Source organism: Vicia villosa, linkage group LG1 (genome assembly GCF_029867415.1).
Source record: "Vicia villosa cultivar HV-30 ecotype Madison, WI linkage group LG1, Vvil1.0, whole genome shotgun sequence".
In the NCBI taxonomy this organism is placed as follows: domain Eukaryota; kingdom Viridiplantae; phylum Streptophyta; class Magnoliopsida; order Fabales; family Fabaceae; genus Vicia; species Vicia villosa.
In genome coordinates this window covers 134,518,463-134,540,710 of record NC_081180.1, presented here as the reverse complement: position 1 = coordinate 134,540,710, position 22,248 = coordinate 134,518,463, and the positions used below count along the sequence as shown (strand labels likewise).

Sequence of the window (22,248 nt, the reverse complement as noted above, 5' to 3'; positions counted from 1 at the left end):
GTCTTATCCCACGACAGGACGATAAAAAAACCATGGGGCGAGGCAATACCTCCCTTAGGGCGACATTCTATCGTCGTCTCTTCTAAGGCGTTCTAAAGGCACTGCCTTAAGTGAGGCATTTTTCAATTATAACACTACAAATAACATTAAAAGGTGTCTTGAACTAATTTATTCATCCATATTTGTTCATGAATATGTGAAACCCTTTCTTGTTTTCACTACATCCAAACGACAATGCAAAGATCCTTGCTCATTTATACTGAACTCGAACTATACAACTTGTTGGTTCTAGACAACGATCTAACATTCATGTTATTACATATTTGATCATGTCATAAATATTTTACAAAGTTTAAGTTAATTCTCAGTTATCTAACAAAACTATTTTTTGTAAAAAAAAAAAAAAAAACTATTGTTTTTTTAATCTAGATTTGACAAATTATTCACATTAAAATTAACATAAATAAATCCTCTGAGCATAATAATTCTTTAAGTCGAAATCATAATGTGCGACACAATTTTTGTTCACAATATTCTTTTTATAAACCATATATCACTATCTCTCGAATTAAGGAAATATACTTTTTAAAAGATTTAACATCAATTACAGTATATGTTTAAATTTTAATTGAATAAATAATCTCTGGTTAAAACAGAAATTAAAAATCTTAATATTGGACCACTTGAAAAGGTGGAATTACAATAAAGCCTCACATACACACACCGAAGTGACGAGAACAGAACGATAAAGAAACACGAAGTTGTGGCTGTGGTGAAGGACGACGAATTCAGAATCGAATCGATTTTTATTAATTGATCCAAACGCGCTTTTTTCTTCTACTTCCACTTTAGATTCACAAAAAAGCGCTTCCGACTTTGTTCTTAATTCTCTATTGTCGGTGTTAAGGGTTTTCTTCACTTTCAATGGCAGATGTAGCCGATAAATTGGCGTATTTCCAAGCGATCACCGGTTTGGAAGACGTCGACCTCTGTACTGAGATCCTTGCCGCTCACGGCTGGGACCTTGAACTCGCCATCTCTTCTTTCACCACCACTACTTCTCACGCAACCACCGCCAACGGCGGCGATGATGATAATAATAGCAATCTACAATCATCTTCTCAATCGGAACCGCCTCTTCCTCCGCCACCTCCCGGATTGGCTTGGAAGATAATCAAATTGCCTGTATCTGTGATTTCCGGTAGTCTAGGGTTGATTTCTGGTGCAGTTGGGTTGGGATTATGGGCGGCTGGTGGTGTTCTTTCGTATTCGTTGGGCTTCATGGGCTTGGGATCGGGATCGGGGCCGGGTTTGGGCTCGGCGACTTCGTCTTCGTCGGCGCAGGCGCCGTTGGTTTCTGTCTCGGCGGCGACTACTGAAGCTATGGATTTTGTTGCGGCTTTTGAGAGGGATTATGGAATGGGGAGGCCTAATTTTGTGAGTGAGGGTTTCATGGACGCGCTTCAGAGGTCGAGGAATTCGTTTAAGTTGCTGTTTGTTTACTTGCATTCTCCGGATCATCCTGATACGCCGTTGTTTTGTCGGAGGACGCTTTGTTCGGATGGGTTTGTTGAGTTTGTGAATCAGAATTTTGTGTGCTGGGGTGGGAGTATTCGGGCTAGTGAAGGATTTAAGATGAGTAATAGTTTGAAGGCTTCGAGGTTTCCTTTTTGTGCTCTTGTTATGGCTGCAACTAATCAGAGGATTGCACTACTTCAACAGGTACTAGTTTTACATCACATTAACATGGTGCCTTGTTTTTTTAAGCTTCTTTTGTTGTTGGTTCAACGGATCTCTTATTGTTCGGTAAATTCATTGGTTAAAATGAATGCAAATGGCTTAATGGGATTCTATGTGTTTATGCTTAAGTTATGCTTCTAGTTTAAGTGGCTAAAATGACTATGTATTTGGTGTGGTATTGAAACCAGACCAAATTGCGGTTTGGGTTGAGTAGTTCAGTCAATTTTGGTTTGAATTTAAGAACACCCGAGGATATGATTAGTATCGCTCAGATAATGATAAGGATTGGGGGTGATAGAGATTGTAAAGGAAAAGAAGATAGAAAAGGGTGAAAGCCCCTGTTCTCAAACACAAATTTAGCCTGCTAGAGCCGGTGTTAGTATGACACCCTTGTACGTGAGCATAGAAGATGGGGAAAGGGAAATAATGTCTTGAAATGCCAAGTTTTAAGTAGCACGTTCTTTTGCAATATATGTTTTCCCTAGATAAAACAAAAGAAATGAGTCTGATGGGTTTAATTCTTATGAATTTCTCTTTGATATAGGAGACACCTAGGCCAATTTATTAATATTTGTAATGATAATTAGGATTCAAGTTTCTTTCAACAAAATATCAATAAGATTGACTTGATGCCATTACTAGTTTTTGGATAAGTTTCCGTTTCATCCATGTGCTTTGGTCTGTATTATCCGTGCCCCTGTGTGATTTAAAAAGTGACTATTTCTCCCTTAAGAGTTTTAATATGTTAACTTTTAAGTTACCTTTCCTTTATTCAGAAAGCTGCTGCAGCCTCCTCCACTTTTGTAATTTGAACGATATGAATATATCATTCTCCCATTCCAGCCTCCTAGTCCTCTCTTCTTGTGGGCATCTGCCATCGTATCTGCAATTCCCCAGCTTTCTTTTGTCTCTGTTTGGGAGTTTGAATTTGATGATTGATTGTCCCACGTTATGCACTGCATTTCATTCAACATGCCATCCACCATTTGTGTTCCTCCTGTGACTCCTTAATATGTACACCTATAACTCTCTTTGCCATTTCTTCATACCTGCTTTCACTCTTTTTTGTACTATTCATGTCTCACCAACCAGGTCTCTAATACAGAGTTCTCTATTCATTAGAGACAGAGAATGGAGAAAGTTCTTCCCCATCAGGGAATTCTACCTCCCTGCATCAAGATCCTGGGTCTGACAGGAATGACTCTCCCAAACTTTCAATCAGTATCTTCTGTTCCTCCTTCTCTCCACTTTTGTAATTTGATCGATATGGAAATATCATTCTCCCATTCCAGCCTCCTCGTCCCTGCTTCTTGTGGACATTTTCCATCATTCTCGCAACTCTGCAGCTTTCTTTTGTCTCTGTTTGGAAGTTTGAATTCAATGATTGATTGTCCCACTATATGCACTGCAGTTCATTCAACATGCTGTCCACCATTTGTGCTCCTCCTTGTTCACACAAATTCTTGTATTCCCTTACCTCAACTATCATCAAGCATTTGGGTTCACACACACGCAAGTGGGAATCTATCTACTCCATAGGGATGTCTTAATAAAATAATTTTGTTGGTGGTCTCTTGTAGAACATATTTAACAAATCTGAATATTGAATAATATAGTATTAACATGACAACTTTGCGCATGTTTAAGATGAATTACCTTCATATGTTTTCAACCTATAGTTGATATATACTTAGAGTTCAATAATGTATTATATGTTAAATTAAAGTTGTCAAGTATCAGAGAAATTTTGATTCAACTGATGCATTAATAAATTCAACTTTCATCAAGTAATTATGAAGCTGTTTACTAAGACTCTTGAAGTAAGGGGATCCCCCAATATGTTGTGTTTGTGTATGTTGGTGTATTGATCCTTGTCAGCACGATCAAGATTGTTTGTTGGTTGTTGGCTGCTGAACATATGCACCTGTGTATTTCCCTTAGCTCAGATATGCCACAAGCTTGTTGATACGGTTCAATGCTAATAGCTGAGTGATTCACGTAGTCCTCTTTTGCAAAAAGTTGTGTTTATTTGATGTCATAAGATATGCCACAAGCTTGTTGATACAGTTCAATGCTAATAGCTGAGTGGTTCATGCAGTCCAATTCAAGCAGTGATAGTTTTAGCCTTTTAGGCTCTTAGCACTTGTGAGAAAATTATAATCAGAATCTGTTAAAAAAATGTGATGGAAAAAGCCATAAGGACTAGGGAGGTTTGATGTTTCTTGCCCATTTTCTTGTCGAAGAAATGAATAATGACAGGCAAATGATGACAAAGAAAGAAACATCATGAATTCCTTGAATTCCATTTTTTAGCTAGAACCAGAACTTGCTTTTCAGGGCTACAGCATAAGATCAAATTAATCACCATGAGAAACATTCTCTGAGCAAGTATCTTCTCCGATATCATATAATAAGAACTGGTGTTTCCTAATTATCACATGCAGATTTACTTGATGTATGAAATAAGTTCTTGCCATTCAGTTCATTAAAGTAAACCGTGTTTGATGAATTAGGAAACAATCTCATGCAGTAGGATAAGGCTTCATCATTTTTGTTGTGTTTTTCACATTGCTCCGCTTGGTCCTCTATATCAGTTCAACATATTTTCTTCCTTATCACTTGTTATGAAAATGCTGGGGATAGTGAGGAAGATATCAGTTGATGGTGCCAAATGCTTATGCAACAAAAGACTTCATGGCAACTGTGTCTAGGTTCAATATCTATAGTGCTTTATTCGATCGAGATTTAAAGCTGTACTATTTTCATGTTTTATCAATATTAAGTCATATTATTCATTGTCTTATTAAATTGGACGTACCAAGTATTAAGTATTGTAGTTTATCAATCTATTTTACTCAATTCAGGTTGAAGGTCCAAAATCCCCTGAGGAGATGTTGGTGACACTTCAGAGAGTGCTTGAAGAAAGCTCCCCAGTTCTTGTTGCTGCAAGGCTTGATGCAGAAGAAAGACGTAATAATGCACGCTTAAGGGAAGAGCAAGATGCTGCATACAGGGCTGCACTAGAAGCTGATCAAGTATGTCTTTTGTTGTGTATGGTTATTTCTTATGTCAGTTATCTTGGTCTCTATCCCATGATTTGTGTTTTTCCCTGTTCCCAATTTCTTCTCTTGGCATTTATTTGAAAAGTCTCGGCACTGTTGTTGTTGTTGTACTGGATTAATGCTGAGTTTATGTCCAGGCTAGGGAACGGCAGAGAAGGGAAGAAGAAGAACGTCTTGCAAGGGAAGCTGCTGAAGCTGAGAGAAAGCTAAAGGAAGAAGAGGAGGCTCGGGAAAGAGCAGCACAGGAAGCCGCAGAGAAACAAGCAGCATTAGCGAAATTACGTGAAGAGAAAGCTCAGTCTCTTGGTGAAGAACCTGAAAAAGGACCAAATGTCACACAGGTAAAGTATATGAAGATTTGGCCAAGATTTAACTTTTTTCCTGTAATGCTTTTACTCTGTACTTTGCTTGTTTCATTAGTTCATATATTTGTTCTGTTTATATAGTTTACCTTGTTTGCTAGATCTTACCTTCAATTCATTTACGGTTTCTCTTTTTATTTTCACTCCTTGATTAGTTTCTCATTTTTTTGTTTCATTATGTTTTAACTTGAATGACATCTCATTTTTGGGTTTTCTCTTCCATTCAAAAATATCAGGTATTGATACGGTTTCCAAATGGTGTACGCAAGGAAAGGAGGTTCAACAGCACAGTGACGATTCAATCATTGTATGACTATGTGGATTCATTGGGTTGTTTAGAAGTCGAGAATTACAGCCTAGTCTCTAATTTTCCCCGGGTTGTTTATGGACAAGAAAAGTTGGCACTGTCATTAAAAGAAGCAGGATTGCATCCTCAGGCCAGCCTTTTTGTGGAACTCAGTTCATGAGGATAGGACTTGCCAAATAATCTTTTGAATACGTGAAAATGTGACCTGCAGATAGGGGACTCTGGTTTTTCACTTGTCTGTTTTAAAAAAATTTACTTGATGAACTTTATAATGTTAGATATTATAGATAATAGATTACTGTGGTTACTGTAGTTTTTTGTTTCTCTTGTATTCCATTGAATCAAGCATATATAGCTTTACATGGAGATGGTTTAGTATAATATACACTTTGTTTCCGTTTAAAAATGTATTGCAGACATTTCAGAACAGGGTTTTGGCTATTAGGGACCATGTCCACATGGGCATGGAATAATTTGTTTACCTTTCCATTGTTGTATTTGTAATTTAACCCCTCACCCTGCTCTTTTCTAGTGGGTGACTATTGCCTAGATTTGGTTGGTTATAGTAACTGCAACTCCTTGAAGGGTGGAAGTGCTAGAATGGTTCGGGCAATTGCTTATGGCGCAGAGTCAGTTCAATATTTCTCTCTTAGATATAACAGCTCTACACTCTACAATTGTTCTAGACGATTAGAGTGAGCAATAAAGCTCTTGATTCCTCAAAAACATCAATGCCTTTGGAAGACATCCCTGTCACAAAAAACTTTGTGAATTGTATCCCTCTTGAAGTTTTCCTTCCCACAAATCAAGCAATTGTTGAATCATTGGAATGTGAAAAGCATTTTACCGAAGCAATTTGTTAAATTTGCAACAAACTTCAAAAAACTAATATATGGGGGTTATCAAGGCAGCAAGTTTACAAAGGACACACAAGTGAACCATTTTATATTTAAAGTTTCACTTACAAAAGGCCAATGCGAACACAATGATTGAACTTGGAACCTTAACATATTCCTTTTACATTTGGGAAATGCTCTTTCTACCCACCCTTATATGTGCATACTTGTTGTGGCGGTAAAGCGGCAAGCAACAAAAGTTTTGGAAATATTTATTTGGGAATTTATCGTGTCCACAGAGATTAGTGTTATTGAATCGCCGTTCGACGGATTCTTAGTTATGAGTTTGGGTTCAATGGGTTTTAAGTAAAAATGGGAACGATGCCATTTTGTTGAGGCGGTAAAGCGGCAAGCAACAAAAGTTTTGGAAATATTTATCCGGGAATTTATCGTGTCCACAGAGATTGGTGCTACTGAATCGCCGTTCGACGGATTCTTAGTTATGAGTTTGGGTTAAAATGAGTTTAGACGGTAAATGCGGAAATTTAACTTATGAACACAAAAGAATTCATTCTTGATAAAGAATAGCTTATCTGGTTCGAATCTAAACTACTCCTCACAAACTTAGATTTATCACTCCGCCGTACTCAATCTACAATACTCATCAGAATCACCACATATCCCTCACATCAATGTCCATTTCTGCAACACCGACGTGAATTCAACTATATTGCTCTTTCGACGATGTCTCAACCGATCGAACAACACAGAGACATTAAACTCAGATATTATGTGGATGTTAACCCCAATCCCATGTCTAAAATCAAAGGCTAACAGATACCCCCTAATCAAGATTTGTGATGTTTATTTCTACAACAACACAAATCCAAAAGCATTTAAGCAAAAAGATCAGAAAAACACCGATTAAGATTTGTAAAGCAAACTTTATACAACTAGTAGAAAGAGCAACAAACATCCATGGGTTTAGAGTATTTACATACAAACTCACCAAAAGAGAAATATAAAGAGAAGAGAAGAAGAGGAACCAAACATTTCTTGGTTTGTCAACACCAATCGATGAGAAATTCGACCTCCGATTACAAGCTCCAATGGCGTTTCCAAGCTAAATCTATCCAAAAATGACCTTGGATGAGTTGGGGTTCAAAAATACCCAAAACATAACCTAAAAAAAATATGATTTTCTCCTATTTATGCAATTTTGGATCTGGTACAGCGCGCGTCGCGCAGGAGCGCGCATCGCGCGCAGGAGCGCGCATCGCGCCCAACCTGCTGAATTGAAAAAACAGCTTTTAGTAAAAATGGTGTAACTTGAGAACCGTAACTCCGATTTGCGCCCGGTTCGAAGCGTTGGAAAGCTTATTCAATTTCCTATCTAACAATGAATAAATGGCAGTCCAATTGATGATTTTTATCATCCTCATTTTGAGCCTTAACCACCGAATGAATTGATTCCGTCGCTCAAAATCGCGCGTTTGAAGCCGTGTCTTCGACACTTTATTGCTCATGCTCCAAATACGCAAGAATACCTACAAAAAGAGTAGAAAACTATCAAAAAGTATAAAAGTGTATGATAATATATCTATTCACAAAATATACGTATTTATGCACAAAACAGAGAATTATTCAACGGTATTAACAAAAAGTATCGATAAGTGCAACAAAACATATATACAAAATAACTACATTTTGGCACTTAACAACTCTCCCCAACTTGAATTTGTTTGTCCTCAAACAAGGCCAAACTCTCAAATCGCAAAAGTAAAAATCCAAAGAATCAAGAATCAACAAAGTTTAGAAAACGAAACAATTGCACGGTTCAAAGAAAAACGCACAAACAAAGTAAACACTTACCACAATCCTACAACGAACATGAAAATGAAACGAATCCTAAGTACAAAAATCATACAAAACATTCTAAAACAAAACAAGCTCAATCACGAATCACGCCTAGCAAAAACTCATCGGTAGATGAAAAACACCGAAAGGTGAGGACTTTGACACACCCCCAAAAATAGTATTGAAAATGCAACGACACGAATCACAAGGGCTTTAAAGGTTGTAATACGGCTCGGTTAACAAACAAGTGATAAGTCCTAAAGCTAATCGAAACAAAAACTTGCCTAAATCTAAGGGAGTAATTACTTCCACAAAGTTTCAAACAATATAATTCCAATCAAACTTCTTCTTCATCACATGTTTCACACCAAACACAAAACTTATTAACACAAATCTTTATTCCAAACTCTTTTTTGTTATGTTCTTTTTCAAACTTTTTCTCTTTTTTCTTTCTTTTTCTTATCTTTCTTTTTCACATTTTTTTCTTCTTTTTCACATTTGTTTTCTTTTTCTTTCATAACCTAATAATCAATAAACCAAAAAGTAAGTAAACATTCTCTCCCCAACTTGAATTCAACCATATCATAAAGTGAATACTCTCTACTTTCTAAGGCAAGGTAAAAATACAACTAAACATCATAGTTAAGGGTCAAGAAAAACGATAATCAAAATCCATAAAAAAGGTGAACTATGTCTCAAGTTCAAAAACAAAATGGACAATGACAAAAAGGCTCAAAGGGTTACGAATGGTCACACACTCACAAGGTAAATTGACATTTGGCTATGGTAGTTGTGCTCAAAATCAAACAAGTGCCTTGATCACTTTCGTGCATTCACAAAATCAATACAAACGAAAGATTAAACATAATAATATCCAGTTAAAACAAGAAATGTCGGTCACTCGCATATGTACACAATGGAAAGCCACCTCACATTTATGGTAAAAAGGGAAAACTAATTGTGATTCAAGTCATGAGCAAGTTATGCAAAAAGAATGAATAATATGAAAGTTGTACAAATGAAAAGTCTCCTAATCATGTTATGCTATAGAAAGCGATAAACGAGTACCTTGCGACGTACAAATTTGAACAATCATTACCGCACAACCGACATGTTGAATCTATCACAATCGGAGAATTACCAAATGCGACTCCAAGTAATCGGGCCAAAATTTGAATCTAAACACAAACAAAAGAATTAAAAATAAAACTATAAAATACTATACTATAAAGCCTTGGCGTAAGTGGGAAAAAGGCTAGCCAAGTGAACCATTAAAAAGAATTCACAGGCCAAAAGTTACAGGGCGCGCGACGCGCCCTCAAGACCGTGCGACGCGCCCTATGTTCTGCCCAACCAAGCTTTTCAGCTCCCAGGCCGCGCGACGCGCGCTACACTAGAAAAGCAAAAACCAGTCCAGAAGACTGCACAACTGGTGTAGCCTCCACTTAACACCTACACATCTCATTTTACACAACTAACAGAATCTACAAAAGTCAAAACCGTTGGGGTGCCTCCCAACAAGCGCTTGTTTTACGTCGTAAGCTCGACGCCTTTATTGTGCTCGGGTAGTAGCTTCCTCCACGACACGCCAACGCTTTCGCCCCATTGCGAACCTAAAGAAAGTGTCCTAACCACACACTAACAAACATTACGAAACAAGAGAATATACAACAATACGTAAACAACATGTATTAACAAACAAGTAACGATAAGAAAAATCACAATTTTTACAAAAGTTTGGTGAAATTAACTAAACAAGTTGAAAAGTGAAGATTTGAAATTAAAGAACTATCCGAGTTCAACTTGTTTAATAAGTCCACCAAACAAAATTAGAACATGTATCTATACAATCCACTATACAAAAGTATACAAGTATAAGGAAATTCACAAATATACGATATTCACAAAACTCAAAAACAAAGAAACTATCGCAATGCGGATTCAATAAAAACACCAATCCCCGGCAACGGCGCCATTTTGTTGTAGCGGTAAAGCGCAAGCAACAAAAGTTTTGGAAATATTTATCTAGGAATTTATCGTGTCCACAGAGATTGGTGCTACTGAATCGCCGTTCGACGGATTCTTTGTTATGAGTTTAGGTTAAAATGAGTTTAGACGGTAAATGCGGAAATTTAACTTATGAACACAAAAGAATTCATTCTTGATAGAGAATAGCTTATCTGGTTCGAATCTAAACTACTCCTCACAAACTTAGATTTATCACTCCACCGTACTCAATCTACAATACTCATAAGAATCACCACATATCCCTCACATCAATGTCCATTTCTGCAACACCGACGGGAATTCAACTATATTGCTCTTTCGACGATGTCTCAACCGATCGAACAACACAGAGACATTAAACTCAAATATTATGTGGATGTTAACCCCAATCCCATGTCTAGAATCAAAAGCTAACAGATATCTTCCTAATCAAGATTTGTGATGTCTATTTCTACAACAACACAAATCCAAAAGCATTTAAGCAAAAAGATCAGAAAAACACCGATTAAGATTTGTAAAGCAAGCTTTATACAACTAGTAGAAAGAGCAACAAACATCCCTGGGTTTAGAGTATTTACATACAAACTCACCAAAAGAGAAATATAAAGAGAAGAGAAGAAGAGGAACCAAACATTTCTTGGTTTGTCAACACCAATCGATGAGACCGATCATCCGATTACAAGCTCCAATGGTGTTTCCAAGCTAAATCTACCCAAAAATGACCTTGGATGAGTTGGGGTTCAAAAATACCCAAAACATAACCTAAAAAATTTGATTTTCGCCTATTTATGCAATTTTGGATCTGGTACAGCGCACGTCGCGCGCAGGAGCGTGCATCGCGCCCAACCTGCTGAATTGAAAAAACAGCTTTTAGTAAAAATGGTGTAACTTGAGAACCGTAACTCCGATTTGCGCCCGGTTCGAAGCGTTGGAAAGCTTATTCAATTTCCTATCTAACAATGAATAAATGGCAGTCCAATTGATGTTTTTTATCATCCTCATTTTGAGCCTTAACCACCGAATGAATTGATTTCGTCGCTTAAAATCGCGCGTTTGAAGCCGTGTCTTCGACACTTTATTGCTCATGCTCCAAACACGCAAGAATACCTACAAAAAGAGTAGAAAACTATCAAAAAGTATAAAAGTGTATGAAAATATATCTATTCACAAAGTATACGTATTTATGCACAAAACGGAGAATTATTCAACGGTATTAATAAAAAGTATCGATAAGTGCAACAAAACATATATACAAAATAACTACATTTTGGAACTTAACAATACTTTTGAAAATTCAAAAATAATGCCCGAAGATGCATCTCCGTATACTGTTTGGGTGTATCCGGAGATGCATCTTCGAAATACCTCTTGCACTTAGTTACGTGGTTTTGTTATTCACTCAACTGATTTAAATAACAAAAATCAGTGATATTTTTGAAGATGCATCTCTGGAAATGTCCAGTGGAAAAGTTGATAAATGACCACCTTGCATGATCCTCTTCATGCTAAAATAAGAAATCATCTCGAAACCCTTGAAAAAATTTCTCTATTTTCAATCAACTTTTCCACACCAAAACATCATTTTTGTATTTCATCTTTTTAAAGGGAGAAAAACAAGTTGAAATTGTAGGTAAATATCATTCATTTCATCCCCGATTCCTTGCATTAATCTTAGTTTTGAGTTGAAAAATGAACGTTGAATCCAGGAATGCATCTATGGATAAAAATTGGTGAGGTTCGGATGTGCATCTCTGGATTTTCCTGATAGTGTGTGTTTTCACACTGTTTTTCTGTTATTGCTTGTAATAGATATGGTGAACCCGCCGAATATGTTTTCCAAAGCTATTGTGAGTGTGGTTGTTAAATCGGTCGAAGTGAAGTAAAATGTTAAACATGAAGAAGTGAATGACGATGTTAAATTGGATGAAGCGAATGGTGATGTTAAATCGGTTGCACGACCAGTTGTTGTCGAGGTAGATGATCGTGCACAATTTATAAATAAAGAATTGTTTATTGCTCATGAAGATATGCTACAATGGGTCCGTAGGGAGGCCGAAAAATTCATATTTGGCGTTGTAATCGGAAGGCCCGACAATGGTTCGGATAGAAGACAAGCATTTGTAATAATGACATGCGAAAGAAGTGGCACGTGCCAACCAAGGATTAGGAAGTTGAATCACGATGACGCGGGATTGAGGAAATGTGAGTGTTCGTTTAAATTACGCAGATACCATATGACGGATGAGACATGGAAATTTAATGTGATTTTCGGTATACATAATCATGCCATGATTTTCGAAGGAAAGGGAACTTGTTTCAGACATGACATTAAATATGGTGGCGTCGAAAAACATACTCGCATCTTTGAAACAGAAAAGACCTCTAAATGTTTCAAATATCAAACAAATATACAACGCTCGTGCTCGAGACAACAAGGCGATAAGAGGACCAAGATCAGAGATCCAATATTTTTTGAAGCTTTGGGAAGATGACGACTTTGTGTTGAGGTACAGAGTTTTTGATGATAAAGTCACCGTTCGAAATATATTTTCAAGGGTGATTGCATTAGAAAGCCATCTCCCTCACCACCATTACCAAAAATCATTCACATTGAAGATATACCGCTTTTTATGCAAAAACACATTGAAAAAATTATAAAATGTCGGAGGTAGCGACAATTGTGGTTTTTGAGCTGTTTCGAGTTTGCTCGGTAAGAGGACAACTATCAATTAGTTCGTAGTCATCTTATACAAGAGATGAAGACGCAAATAAAATCATACACAAATATATGGGAACAAAGAAAATTACGATGCAATTCTCAATGCTCTAGTTCTTTGTCTTACGGGTCCGACTCTGTTTAAAAATTGATGTGCTTCCTAAAAATGGGACACCTTATAGCAAATGCATATGATAGTGCGTGTGCCGTGTTAACATGATATGATTTCTAGAAACTTTCTTTCCACTAAGAAGTAAGCTACTTCAAAATCCATCCGAATGCATCATGTGTATCGACTGGCTATAAAAAATTTAACATTTTGTTCATGTTTATTTGAAACCGGGATGTCCTATACCAAAGACACCACTGGAGTGAACGACACATTCCACACAAGAGGTTGAAATTTGGCCGGATCACTTTTTAGAAAGGATGGAAGAGTTCACCAAGTTGAGCGACATTGAAAGAGAAGCAAATAAGGAAAGATCGAAATTACGTCGTGAAACAATCGAAGATGAATGTATTTTTGTTTGACAATCATTCTTGACCGCACCAAAAAATTAAATCATAAATTTTTGTTTGACAATCATTCTTGACCGCACCAAAAAATAATTACGTCGTGAAACAATCGAAGATGAATGTAAAGTAGGACTTTATAAGAAATATCCTACATAAACTTTCTTTCAGTTTTGTTTGGGAGTTTGAAGGGGATGAGAGAGAAAGATTTTCAAAAGCAAATTTTAAAAAATATATATTTGACATTTTTTGAAAAAATAATGTTGTATAGAATGATAAAAGAGTGTTTATCATTACTATATTTTAAATTTTTAGAACATTATAACAAAAAAAAATATTTTGAAAATTTATGTAAGCCCTCCAAAATCTTCCAAAACTCTCCTTCAATACAAATTTTGAGTTCCTTTAAATTAGGGGGTATTATGAATAAAAGCGAATCTTTCAAAATCCTCCCAACCAAAATCAATCAATTTTTCTTCACTTAATCCTTCCATTTTTTCAAAGTCCTCCCCTCCCCTCCAAACTTCCAAACTCACCCTTAAATATTAGATAACACGGTAAATAAATTTAATAATTAATTTAATAATAAAGCAATTTAATAACTATGATTGATAGTAGATAATAAATTATTCAAGTAATAATTAAAAAAACAACTATTTATATTTATACTCTAACATTTATTTTTAACTAAATCTCAATATTTATTATTTATTACAAATTATAATTATAAATTTTTTAATTAAAATTTTAAAATACTATACAAACACATATTTGTGTATATAGTAAAAAGTTCCAATATTAATTTTATATATATATATATATATATATATATATATATATATATATATATATATATATATATATATATTATGATTTTAATTATTAAAAAATAATAAAAGTAATAGAAAAAAAATAAATAAATAATTATTTTAAAATTATTTATATCAATTAACTATAGTTTATATGTTGAATTTTTAATTAGTCATTTTTAATATTATTTATACTGTTTAATTATGATCTGATCTTAAGTATTTAATTAGTTGATTTATATATGTATTTCTATTGGTTACTTTTATTATTTCAAGTTACAAGCTTTCTAGAGGTAATATAAAACAAAAGTATTCAAACAATATTAGCACTAAATTTGTGAGTGTTCTTCCAAAAATTAACAACATCATATAACACTGATCCAAGGAGCCTCTTTTGTTAAAAATGTCTAAAGAAATTGTATATCGACAAATTTTGTTTAAGGGACGAAATTTTTTAAATTAACTCCAAAGTTAACATACCATACCAAAAAAAATTAAACCTATCTTTTATTATAAAAATAATTTGAATAAACCTATCTTCTGGCAGCAACTACAACATTTCCCTAACAATTTTAGCTTTCTCAAGTATGTATTTCCCTTCCTTGTACTTTTGATTTTCTTCATAGGCTTTTTCATACTTCCAACCAAGCACCTGATTGCAGTCACAACAATAGACATCAGCAACTGTATGGAGACCTGTTATCAGATGTCTGTCTTCTTTTGGCCCTACTCTAACATTCATTGCATGTGAAAACAGAAAACCTCTTCCACTTCTTCCCTGAAATTTACCAAATTGTAATCACCAATTTGTTGCTTAAAACATCTTATAAATAAATCAAATTCAAATCTAAAAGATATAACAAGAGAGTCTCAAGATACGTAGGAGACATCCCTCCCCTTATAGGTGGTTAAATAGGATTAAGTATGTCAAACTTACATTTTTAAACAGTTTTAAAATATATCCAAAATCTATTGAATCACTCGTTATTAAACTACTAAACCCTAAATCCTAACTCGTTGTTAGATCACTTAGGTCACCCTCCAACTCTAAGTTGGAGCCATTTATCACCTTATAAGACGGTGATGTAACTCAGGTCAGGCTCAGACTCCAACTTTGAGCAGGAGACATTTATCACCTTACAATATAGTGATGTATCGTCGGGTAAAATTAGTTCCAGTCCAAATTTTCAAACAATATTATAGTCTATTCAACATATGTTGGATCACCGACTATATGACAATCTAGATAATGATCCGGCCCTAACATAAAGCATCTCCCCATATCGACCAATTTTATAGAATTAAGTTTAATTCCAACTCAATTTTAAAACTAATAGGACTAATTGATGTACATGTGAAAATAGTGTAATAATAATAATCTAAACAAGTAAACTAAAATTTTTCCAAATGCAAAAACAATAATCATATCATAGTAGATTAGATTATCTAATTAGGTGTATTATGATAGTAAGAAGGGTAATCTCAAATATGAAAAGATAAAAGTGAGTGAGTATTCACCCGAAAGGTTTTTGAAATGACATCATCATGAAGTGCAACATGGTTTCTACAATTAAAGCAAAAGTACAATTTGGCTTCAATCAAATTCTCCATATCAAGCCCTTTTATCAACTCAAACCCTTCAGAAAAGTGATTATGTGGCTATGAAACTGTCATTTAACACCAAACACAGATCAATATGAAGAGAGAAAAAAAGTATAATTTTTTTTTTTTGCCAAGATTGAATTTAAATTATACGTACCTGCCCCTGTAATCATAGATGATCGAGTGTTTTCTCATTTCTCTATCACTTGACAATTTAAACAGATTATGCTAGATCTGATTAGTAAAGTTGTTGCTATTTAAATTGCAAGATTAACGGATTTTGAACCACAAAATAGGTAAGATAGATATGATATGGCACATAATTAAAATGATGATTAATGGTGTGTTTATTACAAGGTATGGAAATATCATTTTTTTTGGAATATTATTATTGAATCTTGTCATAATTTTATTTGGTAATTAATTATACGTTTTAAGAATATTTTTAAATTATTTAATGGCCATATCACTAATTGATATTTCCTGGCTTACCAATATAATTAATATTATATAATTAAAATTAGTTATATTAAAACTTATCTACTAAACAAGACAAATGTTAAGGATCACTTCTGACATCAGGTGGTTTCAATCCTCTTTCGAGTATAATTGCAGAAGATTGAATCATGGTTCTCCTTACTAAGTTCAATGCCAATCACCTCTTAACCAACTAAACTATTTTTATTTTTAACTCTATACGACTTTTCGTATATTCTTTTTACATCTAATTTCTATTTCTATGTAGTTAGTTTTATTTATGTCTCACGACTAACCAAAACTAATACTCCTTTTAGTAGCATTATTAAAACTTTTTTTCTCTTTGAATTGTTGCATGCAATATTTAGGATGCATTTTTCCGCACTTCTATTTTGGATCATTGGTTTATTTTAGCCTGTTAATGATTTAACTAGATTCATTTAGGTAAATATCATAATGAAATCAATAGATGAAACTTGTAATTGCTTAACTTTGTTTTCTTAGTTGAAGTCTGATTTGCCACTAAACTTAAGTGTCTTGGAGGTAATATTGGTGTTGAGTTTCTCATGCATGACTTCTCAAAAAAGGTATTGCTCATTAAAGGGTGTTTGTGAAAACTCCTCAACAAAAATGATATTTGAGTCCAACAATCTAAGTCATCCTTGAGCCAAATGATAATGGCTACGAGGGGTATACGGAGAGAAATCCAAATCCGGTATAGAAACAGTGAAGTCATGAAATGAGTTTATACAAATAGATTTTCTTTACCTTATAAAGTCAACTTTGTAAGAATGAGTTATAAGTCAATTTTGTAAGAATGAGTTCGATCCTATATAAAAAATTGGTGATTCTCAATATACCCTTATCATATTCAACAACCTTCTTAATTTTCAATCTTTACCCTTCTCAAAATGATCCTTCTAGATGCTTTTTTTGTTCTTCCGAATATATCTTAGTTTTTGTTCTTCCTCAACATATCACAAGATAATTTTCAAACACTCTAAACCTCTGTAGGAACAAAAAATACAATATTACAATGGAGTATTCCTACTATAATTGTGCTTGCAGTGAAACCTCTACCTTTGCATTATCAATGGTTATTTCACCCATTCTTTACTCATATGCTTTAAGAGAGGTCTACAAATCTTCTTTTCTCATCTTTGAGAGATCTTTGGACTCTTAAATTGCCACAACCACATTATGGAATAAGGTGATGAGTTAGTTAGGAATCACGGGGTTCTCGACTTCGTCTTCTGTGTTGGACCATTATTACATCTATAAAATTATGTTTGCAGAAGGAATATAGAATGATATTTTGGTATTTGGTTGTGTTGGGTTTGTAGCTAGCTAGAAATGTAGTAATTCTGATTAAAGGGGAAGTTCTGTTAATTTATTCGGTTAAGATTCGTTCTTGGAACGATATTTCCACACTCAAAGCTACACTTACTGTTTATTTCCACACTCAAAGCTACACTTACACCATCTCTTTATACAGTTAAATTGTTTTTATAATAATTACTGTTTATTTTTTTTAATACAAAAATATTTAAGCTTTGCTGTATTTTACCTGGTGTAACTATACGGTGTACCAAATCTAGTGTAAGCATATCAACACTCTAATGTATTTTATGACTTTTAGATCTTGTATTGGGTTAAATATTGGTTTTTTCTTTGGCCACCTCCCTATGGGGGTCACCCCAGCGAAAATCCCAAAATACCCCTATTTCGGAAATGAACTTCCGAAGCGCTTTTTTATTTTAAAAAATTTCCTTAATTCGGAAGTGCATCTCCGAAAACACCCCATGGGGGGTGTCTTCGGAGATGAACTTCCGAAAACACCTCATGGGGGGTGTCTTCGGAAATGAACTTCCGAATTATGCAGAAACTGTGTTTTTTTTTATGTTTTTCATAACAGTCTCGCATTTTAATTAAACGCAAACGCCAAATAAAATAAGCAATAGATAAACTGAAAATACTAATATGATAAATAAACAAAAAAAAATACTAATCCGATGAAAATAATATATACAAACCGAAAAAAATAAAAATAGTGTGCTAAAGATACAATCCGATAACAAAAAATATATAAACCCGACTACTACTGGGTGTGCCTAAACCTCTCCCCCTGAGACCTCCTCTGCCGCCTGTATGTCGCCGCACGGTCCGCATCAGTGACGATCATCTCCATCACGGCGACTGCCTCTGGACCGCCCCGCTCCACGATACCTCGATCCAACGCGTCCCGCCCAAGCATCGATATCCGCTGGCAGATCGGCATGAGATCAATGGCGTGATCATCCTCGGCCTGCTGGTTCTCCAGGATCTCCTCGTGTGCTGGCCTAGGAGCGCCGGGAATGTCGGGTCTCAGAAGAGGATGTGACACCCGGTAGAACCATGTGACGTATCCCTCCTCACTGTGCCAGTCCTGGGTGACCCGAGTGAGACGGTACTCCAGCGGTACCACATGATCCTCCCAATGCTCCCATATGGCAGTGAGCTGCACTCGGGTCACAGTGTCGGGAGCAGCCTCAAAGGGTGACCTGGGTATCCGCTGCACGAATCCGAACTGACGCATGCACCGCTCAGGGAGATATCGAACCATGATGCCGGTCCCGCATGCCAACCAGCCTGAATATAGAGCAATGCCGTCAAAGGGGACAATCTGAGCGTAGTCGACGAACGGCCTCCAGGTGACGTCGTCGTGCATCGTGCGGTCCAAGTACAGACGGTATGGTCCCACCGCATCGTTCCCCCTCTGGAGAGCGTATCTGGCGGCCCTGGGCATGGCGTCCACGTACGCAGGATCGATGTGAAAGCCGTGGATGCGGGAGAAGTAGGAGATGATCCAGCTCTGAAACAGAAACAAGATAATGTATTAAAATTAAATACGAAACATATATAAATAAATAAATACGATAATGTATTAAAATAAAACGTACCGTAAGCAGTGTGCAGGATCCGACCAACTGCCTCGTCCTCCAGTTGGAGGCCTCATTCAGCTTCTGGTAGAGATATGCCAGAGTAGCTGACCCCCAGTTCCACTGGTGAACGGTATCCAGGTCCATGAAATAGCGGAGGTAGGCCACGTCGACGTACCTGGCACTCTTGTCCACAAAGCATGCAGCGCCTACCACATGCATGTACCAGCACCGGAGAGCGCAGCCGCGGTGGTACTGTGTGAATAGCTCGTCACCCTCCTGCCCGGCATCGGCCGCCGCGTCCAGGTGGTGCTCAAAATAAGCGCTCAGTGTGGTGAACCGGATGTGAGGCCCAGATGTCGTGACGCACTCATAGTGAGCAACCTCGTGCTCCATGCCCAAATAGAGCGTCATCCACTCAATGGCCTCGACCCTCTGGATCCTGGAGTGGTCCAACAGCGGCCCCCTAATAGGCAGGTGGAGAAGACACTGGACGTCATGCAAGGTGATCGTCAACTCCCCCACCGGCAAGTGGAAAGAAGACGTCTCCTTGTGCCAGCGCTCCACAAATGCCCCCTGCATGCCGGTGCTGATGGTGGTGTACCCGGTCATGCAGAGCCCGCTAAGCCCTGAACCTCGCACATGGTCGTTAAACCACTGAGCTGCTGGTTTAAACAGACCGAAAATCTTCCTGGAGTGGTTCACCATTTTCAATGGCTCTCTCTCCTGTTACAAAAAAAAAAACAAATAAGCGAGAAATAAACGGTAAAATTATAAAAAATGGTGACAAATAAACGGCTAAGTTAAAAAAAATACCTCTCCCTCCCAGATCCGCCGAGCGACGTGATCCTGGTAGTGAATCAGCAGGGAAGTGTCAAAAGGCCCTCCCGGATAGCTATCCACCTCCTGCTCCTCCTGCTCCTCCTCCTCCCCGACTGGAGGGTCAACATCCGGTATGACCTCCTCCTCCTCCTCATCCTCATCCTCCTCCTCTCGCTGGCGGGAAGAAGATACCCGAGCCAGCCTACTCCTAGAGCCTGAAGCAGATGAACTCTCCACCAAGTCCTGTGGAACGTGCACACGGCATCCCCGGCCCCGCCCGCGTGTCGACGCCAGCTACGCCGCCGCCCGCTCGCGTCTAGCCGACGCAGTCTGGGACTCCCTGCCCTGTCTGATGCGTGCTGGCTGGTTGCCTGTCATGTTCCTGTAAACAATCGAAATCGATTAATATGTGAGACAAATGAAAAAACAAAAAAAAATGCACTTCTGATACAGTTCGGAAGTTCATTTCCGAAACTGGGATGGAGGTGTTTTCGGAAATGAACTTCCGAAACACCCCTGCGCAGAGCTTTTCTGCAACCTACAATGGCAGACCCCAAAATCAAACTTTAAACCTATGTCTACACATTCTAAACATCCTAAATACCAGTACCAACCTAACCTAATACATATTTTCCTATTTGTAAACACCCTAATATCAATTTTAAGCATAGATCTAAAACTCATAATGCTTACCGATTGAAGAGGTTGGAGTGCTTTTTAATGTAGTATAGGAAGCTTGTTGGAGCCTTTGATGTTGCCTTGGAAGTCTTTTAACAAAATTTCGCCTTTGGTGTTGTTTGATGTTGGATTAGGGTAAATGAATGGGGGAGGGGGAGTGTTCTGCTTAATCTGCAGAACGCGCATTGTTTCGGAAGTTCTTTTCCGAAATGGTGTTTTCGGAAATGAACTTCCGAAATAAGACAATTTTTTCAAAAAAAAAAGGCGCTTTCGGAGATGAACTTCCGAAAACACCTTTTTCATACAGTTCGGAAGTTCATATCCGAAGTCAGGGGTAGTTTGGGTTTTTCACCAGAGGTTAACTAGAAGGTTGGGAGGTTGCCAAAGAAATTTTCTAAATATTTGAGGTATGCTATGTCTACACCAGTTTCCTACACCACAACACTTTACACCGTATATGCATGCAATTGTTCATATGCTGCACGCAAATCAAAGTGGAAAAAGATGATTAAAAAAATGATAAACATATATTAACCGTATAAATTACGGTGTGAGTGTACAAATAAGTGTACAAGTAGCATTTCTCTAAATATTTTCAATATATTTATAAAAAATGAAATCATCCTACCATATTTACGATGCTAATGTAGTAATAACTACAAATAATATTGTCTAAATTAAAATAAAGTTAAAACAAACTTAAAAAAACCAAGTAAATAAAAAAGGATATAATGTTTTTTGAAAAAAGACATTCTAAAACCAAAACTGAAATTAAAAACACTTTCTTCTAAATACTACAATTGATAAGGGGTGTTATTACCATGAGCTATCTTATTTGAACACTAAAAATGAGTGGGTTTTCGAAATTTATAGAGAGAGGTGATCCATATCTTGTTGAAATATGGGGCCTATATGAAGGGTTGCAATTTGCTCAAAAAATGAATTTTAATAAGGTAGAATTGAGGGTGGATTCATTGGTTGTAGTGTAGGATGTCAACAAGAGGAGGAATATCAATCGTGGAGGGAATAACCTAGTAGCCAAGATAATTGGTATGTGGGATCTTGACTGGGAATTAGATATCAAACATCTTCATAGGGAAGCTAACCAACTGGATGACGCACTGGCAAAACATAACTTTTCCTTGAAGGAAGAGTATAACATTTTGGAGGATTGTCCTGTTAATTTTGAGTATATTTGTAGAGCTGATGAGAACAACCCTAGTATTCCTAGAGTTATTTGTTTGTAGCCTTCTTCTTGTGGACTTTTAGCCCTCTTGATAATAAAAAATAAATAAATTTAAACACCATATTTGATACTGTATTGTAACTCCTACCTCCCTCCCAAATTATAAAACATTTTTGAGCATTCCACGCACATTAAGAAATATAATTATTATTTTATGAGAAATTGAAATGATATATAACTTTATAAAAATATCTTCAATAAATTACATTGGAAAGTAAAATTAAAAGATAATGAAAAAGGAAGAGTAATAAATGATAGAGCATATTGAAAAAAAATTATATTAATATTGTACTAGA

General features: G+C 36.4%; 3 protein-coding genes across 3 annotated transcripts; 1 reads left to right on the top strand and 2 right to left on the bottom strand.

Moving 5' to 3' along the window:
* Nucleotides 1-716: 716 nt before the first annotated feature.
* On the top strand, nucleotides 717-5,854 carry LOC131644255 (plant UBX domain-containing protein 10-like). Its single transcript, XM_058914706.1, has 4 exons — nucleotides 717-1,722; nucleotides 4,605-4,775; nucleotides 4,940-5,143; nucleotides 5,401-5,854. The coding sequence occupies exons 1-4, from the start codon at nucleotides 925-927 to the stop codon at nucleotides 5,629-5,631; spliced, it is 1,404 nt and encodes a 467-aa protein (XP_058770689.1). The 5' UTR covers nucleotides 717-924; the 3' UTR covers nucleotides 5,632-5,854.
* A 4,076-nt stretch (nucleotides 5,855-9,930) lies between these two features.
* Nucleotides 9,931-15,861, bottom strand: LOC131655016 (uncharacterized; the record flags this gene model as incomplete). Its single annotated transcript, XM_058924927.1, has 5 exons — nucleotides 15,728-15,861; nucleotides 14,743-14,987; nucleotides 14,529-14,584; nucleotides 10,013-10,029; nucleotides 9,931-9,952 (listed from the first exon to the last, which is right to left on the bottom strand). Coding segments are annotated over exons 2-5 (240 nt in total), but the record flags the coding sequence as incomplete, so codon positions are not given.
* Nucleotides 15,862-18,302: 2,441 nt separating this feature from the next.
* On the bottom strand, nucleotides 18,303-19,992 carry LOC131617288 (protein MAIN-LIKE 1-like). Its single transcript, XM_058888608.1, has 2 exons — nucleotides 19,228-19,992; nucleotides 18,303-19,139 (listed from the first exon to the last, which is right to left on the bottom strand). The coding sequence occupies exons 1-2, from the start codon at nucleotides 19,912-19,914 to the stop codon at nucleotides 18,387-18,389; spliced, it is 1,440 nt and encodes a 479-aa protein (XP_058744591.1). The 5' UTR covers nucleotides 19,915-19,992; the 3' UTR covers nucleotides 18,303-18,386.
* Between the last annotated feature and the right edge of the window lie 2,256 nt (nucleotides 19,993-22,248).

Coding starts and splice junctions, on each gene's coding strand:
- LOC131644255 (XM_058914706.1), top strand. CDS start 925: ATGGCAGATGTAGCCGATAAATTGGCGTATTTCCAAGCGATCACCGGT. Junction 1,723..4,604: donor GGATTGCACTACTTCAACAG/GTACTAGTTTTA, acceptor TACTCAATTCAG/GTTGAAGGTCCAAAATCCCC. Junction 4,776..4,939: donor CTGCACTAGAAGCTGATCAA/GTATGTCTTTTG, acceptor GTTTATGTCCAG/GCTAGGGAACGGCAGAGAAG.
- LOC131617288 (XM_058888608.1), bottom strand. CDS start 19,914: ATGGTGAACCACTCCAGGAAGATTTTCGGTCTGTTTAAACCAGCAGCT. Junction 19,140..19,227: donor GATCCTGCACACTGCTTACG/GTACGTTTTATT, acceptor TTTCTGTTTCAG/AGCTGGATCATCTCCTACTT.